The 12479-nt window shown below is 41.9% G+C and overlaps 1 protein-coding gene across 1 annotated transcript in view; it reads right to left on the reverse strand.

The window, feature by feature from the left end:
• The window catches only part of LOC149146470 (uncharacterized), a 30998-nt gene extending 20656 nt beyond the window's left edge, over positions 1–10342 (reverse strand). The window contains exon 1 of the mRNA XM_089452775.1: positions 10278–10342. Within this exon, the coding sequence (XP_089308901.1) occupies positions 10278–10342 (65 nt within the window). The remainder of the gene's footprint in view (positions 1–10277) is intronic.
• Positions 10343–12479: the final 2137 nt, after the last annotated feature.

The following is a 12479-nucleotide window of genomic DNA, read 5'->3' on the forward strand; positions in this document are numbered from 1 at the left end:
GGAGCTTATCCCTTTGAAGGAGGATTATGTCCCTTCATAGGTGGACCTGTAACCTCCTCCTCTACAATATAAAAAGAAACATTGGGCTGGTTACTAAGGAGGTTAGAAGCTGAATATTTTAGAGGTGAAATGCTGTTGGAACTTAGTATTCTTTAGTTGAGTTTTTATGAGGAGAGATTACATACATCTAAGATCTCATTTGGAAGAGTGCAAGGCTTGTCAATGTAAAGAAAATTCTTGTTTCAAACCCCAGGAAGAGCTTGTTCAACATCAAGGCTGAAAAGGTTGTAAGGTTCTTCTACTATTCAAAGTTAACACAAATATATTTGTTTTTCTCAATAAGCTATTAATTGATGGTTTATTTTATGGATTCCTTGATCACCATAATAGACATGATTTATGATATTTGCTATGCAGGTGCTATTTAATGTTTGCTTGTTTGTGATTGCAGGTCCTCAAAGGTAACTCTTTCGAATGACCAGGTGATGACTACTACAAACAAGCATTGGATCTAAGGTAGGATATTAACACCTTTGTAGTACTTACTTATAAATTGCATATGTCTAGAGAAAGATAGGTTTGTTTGTTCGTTTGTTGCTAGACTATCTTCTGATACTAGGGAGATCGACCTTGTCCGCAAGATCGATTTATCTGGCCAACAAGAGCTATGCCCAGATCACCACGCCTATGGAGAAATTTTTGAAAAAGGATGTTGCGTTCTGTTGGAATGATGAATTTCAGAAGAGCTTGGATGTGTTGAAAGAGAAAATGGTCACTATGCCGATCCTAGTCTTCTCAGACTGGAAGAAGAAATTTCATGTGCACATGGACACATCATGTGTTGTGTTAGGAGCAGTATTGACATAGGCTAGTGAGGGAGAACTGAATCATCCTATAGCGTCCTCAAGTAGGAAATAGTCTAAAGCAAAGAAAAATTATTCCACGATAAAGCGCGAAGGATTAGCTATGGTGTACGCGCTCCAGAAGTTTAGACACTATTTTTTGGGCAGATATTTTAAGATGTATACGCATCATTCTGCATTGAGGTACCTAGTTAATAATCCTGTGTTGGGGGGGAAGATTTGTAGATGGTTGTTGTTGTTCCTGGAGTATGATTTTGAAGTCATTGTGAAACTTGGACGGTTGAATGCAGGACTAGATCATATGTCGCACATTGAAATTGGAGAGAAGCCTAATAATCTAGAGGAATGGCTACCTCACATAGCTCTTTATGGTGCGCATCATAGACAATCACTTTGAAGATATTATCTGCTTCCTAATGACAGGAATGACTCCGAAAGGTTATACGAGTCAACAGAAAAATGAACTGGTAGTGCGCATGGCAGCCTTTTCTATCATTGCAGGGTACTTGTACAAAATAGGGTCAGACAAAATATTGTGACATTATGTGCCTGACCTTGAATGAAGCAGCATCCTCGTTGAGGCTCATGGAGGAACCGCAGGAGGACATTATGCAGGGAAAGCGACAACGCAGTAAATTCTATGTGCAGGGTTGTGGTGACCAACCATGCATAAGGATTTGAAAGCATATTGTAGGGCATGTGATGAATGTCAAAGGACTGGTAGGTTGTAGTAGAGGGATGAGATGCCTCCGATGCCGCAGATGGCATTATAACCATTTGAAAGATGGGCAATCAAATTTGTGGGACCAATTCAACTACCAAGAAAGATGACGAGTGTGTGGTACATCATCACCGCAACTAAGTATTTGACCAGATGGGTGGAGACATAGCCTATGAAGGACTATACAATCGCGAAAGTAGAAAAGTTTATTTTTGAATATGTGTTGACAATATTTGGTTGTCCAAAGATCTTAATGAGAAATCATGGTACACACTTTCTTAATGCAACAATCAGCATGTTGACAAAAGAATTCCAGGTGTATCACCAAAAACGTACCCCTTATCATCCACAGGCTAACGGGATGGTGGAAGAATTCAATAAGATACTGGAGAGAACATTGGCGAAGATCTCCAATGCTTAAAGAAATTATTGGGATGTGCACATACCCGTGGTGCTATGGGCCTATAGAACAACTTGAAAGAAGCTAACTGGACAAACACCTTTCAGATTCGTGTATGGCATAGAAGCTATGATTCCAATGGAATACATTGTACCTAGTATGTGGAGAATGGCACTCATGGGAATATAAGATCGTGGAGCCCTAGAAGAGAGGCTCGTGCAGCTAGTGGAGCTTGAGGAGGACCGATTTCTAGTTGGATTTCATCAACAAGTTCAAAAGGAGCGCGAAAAGGCATGGCATGATCGACACATCAAACTGCGCACCTTCAAGGTAAATGATCTAGTCTTGTTATATGACAATAAATTTGATAAATTTCTAGGGAAATTTAGGATGCACTGGCTAGGGCCATATTTCATCAAGGAGATTACCGATGGTGGAACAGTTCGGCTGGTCAAATTTAATGGAGAACCTTTCCCAGGGAAGGTTAATGGAAACCTATTGAATTCATACACTAGGGATCCATCTAGGTGACTATATGAGGGAAGCATAGTCTTAGCGCTCTGGGGAGATGAAAGGAAGTGCAGGACTATAAACTACATTGCCCAGGTCGGAGAGCTGCGCGATTGGGGAACCATGCGGAATGAAGAAATGTCACAGAGCCCGCAGAAGCACAAAGGAAGCTGCACTACCAAAGGAAAAACAACGTAGGATAGCTAGAAAGTGACCATTAAAGTCACTATTCATGATTTGACGATGAAAAAATGGCCAAATGGAGCAGGGGGAGTTTAAGTCGGAATTTATGGACCAAATCTTTGAAAATCTACCGCCAATCTCACATTAACGAACTGATTTTGGGGGGAAGGATCAGATTTGAATTTGAAAATGAATATAAATTATATAGAGTTTCCCGGTAGAAAACACTTGGCATTTTGAGAACTCAGATGTTGAGCTCTCAGGCGCACATGAACCATGAAAACTTTGAAGTTTTGATAGCAAGTTCAATATTTGAGATGTTGCCAAAGGACACACAAGATTTTTTTCATAGCATCATGTCGACACCTACAGAAGCTATGATCACTGAAGTAGTGACAATTGAGGGAGTTTTTCTAGAGGTAGCTATAGCAGCACAGGGAGTTGCCTCGTTAGTTGTGTCTGCAGAAGTACCAACATAAGTGCCTAAATCCCCCAAGAGACCTAGGCCAAGGCCTACACCAACTCAGGAGGGTCCAAAATTGAAGAAGGACAAGTAGAAAATGCAGCCGCCAGTGCATGCATCACCTAGGAAGCACCCACATCTAGGAAAACCCACCACGCAAGAAAATGCCAAAATGATTGACCTAGAGCCAGAAGAAGAGGTCGAAGATATCCCCATGGATGATGAGGATATTGCAATGGAAATGAAGGATGTTGAAATTGAGGGGTCAGACCCCATCTCTAAGCTGCCTGAATACATTCCTCCATGCAAGGGCAAGACGAAGGTGCCCAAAGATATTGATGAGAGTAAGGTCACCCTGCACACACCCCTCTTGCCGAACCAAATTGTCCATGAGGGACTGCGCTTGGGGCATGTCCCCCTTTTGAAGTTGGAGAAATAGGATGTTGGGTTATGTTATATTCTTTCCACGTAGTTAACAAGGGGTTTGAGGGGTACCCGTAACCCCACTTTATGGGGTCCAGGGCAGCGCCCCAGAAAATTTTGGTTTTGGATCCTATGTTAGGTTGGGTGGACCCACCTATGGTTTTGTGCATGATTTTCACACATGTTTCTTGGACGCGATGGTTTTCGGTCCATGGTATTGGACGTGATAGTTTTCAGTCCATGGTATTGGATGATTCGACATGTATAAATACGTATTGTAACATTGAAAGGAATAATAATGAAAAATCAAACTAGTAGTCCCGGTTTTCGGATCCAGGGGAAATATCTTTGTATACGTGTTTTATGTGTTATGCTCTCGCATTGTTTATTTTTTGTGTTTTAGAATTCATATGCAAGTAATTTCTGTACGGGATTAAAACCTACATTTGGTATTAGAGCAATTTTGGCTTCAAGGGGATGCCTTTGTTGCTTAGGGGTTTCGCTCGAGCCTATGGTAGACCCTATTCAGTGGGAGATCTACGAGATAGATTCTGGTGGTGAAAGAATATGGCGAGCAGTGGAAAGATAGAGATCGAGAAATTTAATGGTCAGATTTTTGAGTTGTGGAAACTCAAGATGGAGGATCTGTTGGTGGATAAAGATCAGTGGATCATAGTAGATCCGTGTACTAAACCAATGAGAGTGTCCGATGAAGAATGGAAAAAGTTGGATTGGAAGGCAAAGAGCATAATACGATTGTGTGTCTCAAATTTAGTATTGTTGAATGTATCAGGGGAAGCTACGGTGAAGGCTTTATGGGACAAGTTAGGGACTTTGTACCAATCTAAGTCTCTAGTGAATAAACTGTTCCTGTGGAAAAATTTGTATAACCTGAGGATGAAAGATGGAGACCTGGTGACAGAGAATTTGAATGCATTTAATACTGTGGTAAGTCAGTTAGCATCTGTTGATATTAAAATTTCAGGTGAAGATAAGTGCATCAGTTTGTTGTGTTCTCTACCAGATTCGTGGGATAGTCTAGTTATTGCAATAGTTAGCAATGCAACTACCTTGCAGTTTCATGAAATAGTCTCAGCCTTGTTGATAGAGGAGATGAGACAGCAAAATATGGAGAGCCAGAACAAAAACAAAAATAAGTCATCGAGTGGGAGATCTAAATCTAGAGGGAGATCTAAATCTCTAGGAAAACCTGTAAAGGTGGTGTGCTAGAAATGCGGAAAGGAAGTCTGCTTCAAAAGGGACTGTAAATCTAAAGCTCCTGACAAAGGAAAGGGATCTGATGAGGCTCCTTCTGCAGAGGTGAAAACCACCTCAAATGAAGGTGGGGATGTGTACTTGGCTTCTTCAAGAACACATGTAGATCATGAGGCATGGTGGATTGACTCAGGTGCATCCTTTCACTTCACTCCCCATAGAGAGTGGTTATGCGAGTATGAGAAATATGATGGTGGTGATGTCTTCTTGGGGGATGAAAGGAAGGCTAAAATTGTTGGTTGCAGAAAGGTAAAGTTGAAGTTGCAAGGTGGAAGAGTTAGAACACTTCAAGGTGTTCTACATATTCCTGCATTACCCAGAAATCTAATTTTTGTAAGCAAGCTAGATGATGTAGGTGTAAAAACAGTGTTCGAGAAGGATACCTACAAGATGGTTCGGGGAGCACTGGTATTGATGCGAGGAGTTCGTATTGGAACTCTGTACAAGTTTCTAGGTAGCAGGGTTGTTGATGGTTGCAACAGTTCTATGGTTCCTGAAAGTGGAGCAGAAAACCTTGTGGTCTCTAGAGAAAAGACCATGTTGTGGCATCAAAGGCTTGGACATATTGGAGAGAAGGGCCTTTGAATACTTCATGGTAAAGGTATGGTAGAAGGTATGAGTAATAACTCTCTGGATTTTGATTTCTGTGAAAATTGTGTATACGGGAAGCAGAATCGGGTGAGTTTACCCTCTGGTGGTAAGAGGGTGAAACACATATTAGAGCTTATGCACAGTGATGTGTTTGGACCTGTGAAGGTTCCATCACTGGGTAATTCTGTGTGCTATGTATCATTTATAGATGACTTCTCAAGGAATACATGGATATATTTCCTTAAGAAGAAATTTGAAGTCTTTGACAGGTTTAAAGAATTTAAGGCTCTAGTGGAAAACTAGACAAAGAAGAAGATAAAGGTGCTCAGGACAGATAATGGTGGAGAGTTTTACAGTAAGGAATTTGAAGAATTCTTCAATAAGTGTGGTATAGCATGGCAGAAGACTACTCCATATACACCTAAGCAAAATGGAGTTGCAGAAAGAATGAATAAGACATTGATGGAAAGGGCAAGAATCATGCTTAGTGGTGTCAGGTTAGGATAGGAATTCTAGGCAGAGTTGGTGGATACTGCATGTTACCTGGTCAATAGGTCACCTTCATCAGTGTTGGAGGATAAGACTCCACAAGAGGTATGGACTGGTAAGAAACCCTCTCTTTCACATCTGAGGGTATTTGGATGTGATGCATATGTACATGTTCCAAAGGAGAAATGAACCAAGTTGGATATTAAATCTGAAAAGTGCATCTTTATTGGGTATAAGGATGGTTTAAAGGGTTATAAGCTTTGGAACCCAGTCAAACGGAAGGTTGTGTACAACCGAGATGTGGTGTTCAGAGAGGTAAAAGATGTTATTAAACATGAAGTCCAACGAAAGGAACCTGAGAAGATAGAGTTTGAGCGAAAGGAGGAAGAATCAGACTCTACAACAGAGGACGAATCAGAATATGAAGAGCCACAAACTCCAGTTGTGAGAAGATCAGTTCGAGAAAGAAGGCTTCCAGAAAGGTATAGTCCATCTGCTTTCTATTCAAATTTTTCTTTGTCTGTTACTAATGATGATCCCAGAATTGTGAAGTAAGCAGTGGATTCAGAGGATGGAAAACTCTGGAAAGAGGCCATGGTTGATGAAATGGCATCTTTGCATAGAAATTAGGCTTGGGATCTGGTGGAGTTTATGGCTAGAAGGAAACCCATTGGCAACAAATAGGTGTTCAAAAAGAAGACAAATGCAAAAGGAAAAGTGGAGAAATACAAAGCTCGTTTGGAAGCAAAAGATTATTCCCGGGTGCCGGAAATTGATTTTGGTGATATTTTTTCTCTTGTTGCCAAGGTCACTTCTATTAGATTACTTTTATATGTTGTTGTTGCTCTTGATTTTGAGGTAAAACAGATGGATGTGAAGACAACATTTCTTCACGAGGATCTGGAAGAGGAGATCTACATGAAGCAACCTGAAGGCTTTCCAGTGAAGAGTAAGAAAGAACTGGTATGCAAGTTAAAGAAGTATCTGTATGGGTTAAAACAGTCACCAAGGATGTGGTATCAGAAATTTGATACATTTATACGGGGACTTGGTGTTATCGGGAAAACTAGTGTCTATGCAGAGCTGCTAGTCCCACTAAGGCTGGTAGCTACCTTAGAAACAAACAAACTAAAACTACTTTCGCTTTCCTTTATGAGAAATAGATAAGAGGGGAATAAGGAGACCAACCTCTGTCTTGCACTTGGTTCCTCGCTCGATTCCTCTCCCTTCTGATAGATCTTTTCCACTCGCTTCCTCGTCTACCCAGCTTCAAAGAGCACCTGTAGACTCAAAGCAACATAACACTATCCAAGAACATAGATCTATTATCATAAACAATATAGGACCATATATATATTGACCACACAAATGCATATAACATCAATCATACAAGAATGTGGAGGAAAACTTGAATAGCTTTATTGATCATCAAGAAAGAGCAAAGAGGATTACAACCAATTATTCTGACCCAGCATCATCCTCTCAGCAAGAAAGCCCTTCTTCACCTCATGAAAAGCTTAGATCACCCAACACTATGATATTGCACCAAGAAACCAGCAACACTTCCTTACAAGATACAAAATTCTGGTCTCTGGATCTCGCGGATGAGGGATCCATATAAAGATGTTTGCAAGGGGGGTGAGTCAGCTTTTGAGATTTGATTAGTGTCCTCTCTCTGATAGTCCTTGATTCCACTTGGAGATTGATGATCTCTTACTCATCCCTGGGTGAATGCAGAGAGACAAGTGTCACAGGAGAAGTTTCTAGAAGATTCCATGATCCTCCACCTTGCAGATTGGCCATGCCATTCGTCCACTCTCGCCCATCGCACCCCATAGAAGGGCTTTTCAAGATGCATCGCACCTCCTATGTGTATTTAGGTGGGATGCAGTGCACTTTGTCCATGGAGCAGGTGAGATGGTCCAGTGTTGACCAGTTTTGAGCAATTTTTCATGGAGAACTTCTGGGAGAATATGTAATCAGTTGACCTTGTTATTTTAGAGGTTGGAACAACACTTTTAGGGACTTAAGAGCCCTTGGTTTATGGACATTTATGATTGGGGTTGCAGTGCCCAAAAATTTCTATAACACTTGGCTTCACCAGAAGCAAAGCAGATCACTATGTGTATTTTAAATTAATTGGTGACCGTGTTATTTATTTGGTCTTGTATGTGGATGATATGTTGTTGGTTGGAAATGACAAAGAAATTATGTAGGATTTGAAGACCCAATTGTCCTCCAAATTCAACATGAAAGATCTTGGTGCTGCAAACTATATTTTGGGCATGGAAATTAAAAGAGATCGGGCAAAGAGGAATCTCTAGTTAAACCAGAGGAAGTATGTCGAGACAATATTACAGAGGTTTAATATGCAGGATAGTAAACGGGTGAAGGTTCCTATTCCTGTAGGTGTGAGGTTATCTGCTAAACAGTGTCCCAAGACACAAGAAGAGGAAGAGGACATGTCCCATGTTCCATATGCAAGTGCAATCGGTAGCCTGATGTATGCAATGGTCTGTACTAGACCAGACATTGCACATGCAGTGGGGGTATTGAGTAGGTTTATGTCAAAACCAGGAAAGGGGCATTAGACAGTAGTGAAGCGGGTTTTCAGGTATTTGCGTGGCACTAGTGATTATGGTCTGTGCTACCAAGGAAGACTAGGATTGGACAGAGTGTTGGATATTCGTGGCTTTGTTGATGCAGACTGGGCTAGAGATCTGGATTAAAGAAGATCTACAAGTGGGTACGTGTTTAACCTATTTGGAGGTGCAGTCAGTTGAATGAGTAAGAAACAATCTGTAGTGGCACTATCAACTACAGGGGCAGAATACATAGCAACCACTCAAGAAATTAAGGAAGCAGTTTAGTTGCAGAGATTGTGTTCAAGTATGGGGTTAGTACAGGAAGCTATAAGGATAGATTGTAACAACCAAAGTACAATTTTCTTGGCAAAGAACCTTGCATATCATTCAAAGACAAAGCACATTGATGTTCAGTATCACTTTGTGAGGGATATGATAGAAGACAAAAAGGTGTTGTTGGTAAAGGTGGACACTTTGAAGAATAATGCAGATGCAATGACAAAATTTGTGAGCTCTGAGAAGTTCTCTTGGTGTAGAGAGACAATGGGCGTTTCAGGGCTGGAAAAATGACTAAGCTCTCTTGTGGCCCCCTATGGAAAGAAAACAACAAGTGGGAGAATGTTGGGTTGTGTTATATTCTTTCCACGTAGTTAACAAGGGTTTTGAGGGGTACTCGTAACATTGAAAGGAATATAATGAAAAATCAAGCTGGTAGTCCCAGTTTTGGGATCCACCGAAAAATCTCTGTGTATATGTATTTTATGTGTTATGCTCTCGCACTGTTTATTTTCTGTGTTTTAGAATTCGTATGTAGGTAATTTCTGTATGGGGTTAAAACCTACATAGGACTTAGCTGACACGGAGCAATTCCCTCATTTAGCGACAAACCAACTTATCCACTGTGTCTTCCTCAAAAATACTAGAGTGACCACTTTGGAGCTGAGGAAGTGGTTGAAAGGCATGGACAAGGCAAGCCTGCTAAACCTGCTATGGGTGCTGCATTACAACCGCACACCTATCATGATGGTAGTGATCAAGCAGCTGATGTGCTTGGTGCACGATGGGTGTCTGTGGCTAGAGGAGCCGATACCCATCACTGACATGCTGATCCATAGGATCACGTGGATGTCGTACACAGGAGAAAATCTGGCCATGGCATTTAGCAGAAAGGTCGGCGAGCATGCATTTGTCGAGGCGATGAAGGAAAAATTCAAGCTCGTAAAGAAGCTATGTGGCTACACCATTTCGAGTATCTCTGACCCCGCGGTCAAAGTGGTGATGCAAATATTGGCAGGGAAGGTCATGCGGAAGTGTCACACAGATGAAGTGTTAACACCAGTGATAGCTTTGGTAGCCAAGTGTGTAGAGGGAGTTCAATTTAATTGAGCACACTACCTCTATGGTAAGATCCTCATGAACTAATGTGAGGCACAAGATCATAGTAAGTCTTTCCACTGTGCATTGCTATTGTTGTCCGCTGGTTGCATGGGAGCTACCTTAAGATAGCCAGTTTCGTCTAGTCATGCGAGACCTACCAGAGGCTGCGAAGTTCGCTTCCCTGTGGACGACGAACGATCCTCAATAGATAAAGGACAACAAGATCTTCTGGATCTTGATGGAAATGAGCATCCATATGGCCATCAACCACAAGCCACCACTAACACCTACAAATTTTGAGAAGTTGTAGGAGTACGTGGAATTCAAGGTTGACTTCCACCATGTCTCAATATAGGCGTGGAAGGACCCTAAGGAGAAGTAGCATGGCTTGCCATACTTGGCCACAGATGGTGCAATTGTAGCAGTTCTTGATTGTTGGCCGACAGATTGGCGCAACGCCATGAACTCAATAGTGAGACCTATCAAGACCGCCTCGAAGCGAAAGAAGGAAGAAGCAAAGTTGAAGATGGAATATTTGGCCATGAGGAGGAAAAAGGAGGCTGATGAAAAGGACAAGGCAGAGCGCTTTGCCGCACAACAGCCGGGTGGACAGGCAGGCGCAAAGGAGTGTGGCTCTAACTAGAGTCATAAGTCACCTTCCCCAAAGAGTGATTAAGAAGATGATCAAACAGAGAAAGGAGGAGCGGACCTTGAGACGACTCTATTCCACACCAAGCGCACCAGAGACCTAGAGAAAGTAGGGCTGCAGAAGAATTTCAAGGCTAGGAAGATGTCTCTAGACCCGATCACCCTAACAGAGGGGGACTTAAATGACATAGTTGATACATTACGGGATGCCACCACAAAACTGCTGCAACAATTCGAGCATTAACAAGAACGGGCATTGGGTTCTACACAGACAATCTACATGAGCTGTAGATCCACACGTCATAGATACAAACCATCATCGTGTCAACCAGCTTGGTGCCTGACACCTCAGAAGCTACAGGGATGGTGCGTGCAAGGGATCCCCAAGAAATAGTGTTGTCGGATGGAGCATTGACAATAGAGATTGAAGCTAACAAACCCACTATTATTGCCCTCAAGAGAGTTGGACTTAACCTGGCTGCACTTCCCAATGAGGTGCTTCACGTTTTGCAAGATGGTGTGATCATGGAAGTTCGGGCCCGTGAACAGTGTGCATTGCAGGTGATCAACAAATAAAAGGTCAACAACGCCCAACTAATTGTGCATATAGAATCCACCCTTGACCTTGTAAAAGACATTACAGATAATAACTAGCGCATTTCCACAGTCATGGTTGAGGCATGCAGGACTGTCCTGGAGCTAAGCATTCCTGAGGCTAAGGTTGTAGATGTTCACAAGCTCATTGCTAGAGTGCACGATGCACGAACTGAATTGGCAAAGGTTTAGCTAGAGCTCAACCTCAAATTTGCAGCATTGCAGTTGAAGGCCCAGCCTTCGACTTCACTAGAGATCAGAGAGCAGCACAAGACCATAGTGAAAGAAACGGTAGCAGCTATTACACTAAAATTTGTCACCATGACTATTTGTAGTTAGTATGGCTCCATCAACTGTCATACTATCCTCCTTGGCAAGTCTCATACCTCTGCTCTTCATGTCAAACTCCAAGAAAGAGAGAAAGTCTTTAAAAATCTATATAACTCTAGGTATGCAGTTTCTCTTAGCCTTACCTGCGTGTACGCACCTCAAGTTCACATTCCATGCGTACTTGTATGCTCTGTCTGGAAAGGGGTGGGTGTGTACCCCTGTAAAGGTCAAAAGGCGCGAGTTTTACTTCAAAAAAGTTACTTGTGGTCGATTCTAGAGCATTCTAGAAGTTTGTTTGACGTGTATTGAGCGCCTCCAGATGGTTCATGTATCCTTATGAAAGAGGAACTTATCCCATCAAGAGGGGAGCTATCCCATTCAAAGAGGGGCTTATCCCATTGATGGTGGACCTGATTAACTTCCTCTAAAGCACTATAAATACAGGCATTGGGCCAGAGGGAGGGGAGGTTGAAAGCTGAACATTCCTAAGGGTAGATGCTGCTGGAATTAGGACTCCCTTATAGAGCTTGAGAGGAGAGATTCCCATCCTTTCTTAGCTTCATTTGGAAGTGGGTGAGCTGATCAAAGTAAAGGAGAACTCTTGCTGGACCCTAGGAGGGACCTGCACAACACCAAGGCTCAGGTTGTAATGGTTTCTTTTGTTTCCACTTAATACAATTAAGCTCATTTTTCTCAACAGATTGTTATACATGATTTGTTTCATATACTCCTTGGTCTGTATGATGAATATGTTTTATTTTATGAGTTATTCAGGTGCTATGTAATATTTTGCTTGTTAGTGAATTCAGGTTTCGAAGAGAAGGAGGAGCTCATCCGGATTGGCGAGGCTGGACTACTACAAAGCGTTGGACTAAAGGTATGTTATAAACACCTGATTACTTGTATTCTAAATGCATATTTAGGGAAAGGTAGTGTTTAATTGTCTTGTTTGTCACTAGAAAGCCTTAGCTTCTAGGGAGGTCGGTTTTGTCCGCAAAATTGACTCTTTCCGCATGACAAAATGGCG

This window comes from Pinus tabuliformis, chromosome X (assembly GCF_031772625.1).
Source record: "Pinus tabuliformis cultivar Carrire ecotype Pingquan chromosome X, CPIR1, whole genome shotgun sequence".
NCBI classification, from domain to species: domain Eukaryota; kingdom Viridiplantae; phylum Streptophyta; class Pinopsida; order Pinales; family Pinaceae; genus Pinus; species Pinus tabuliformis.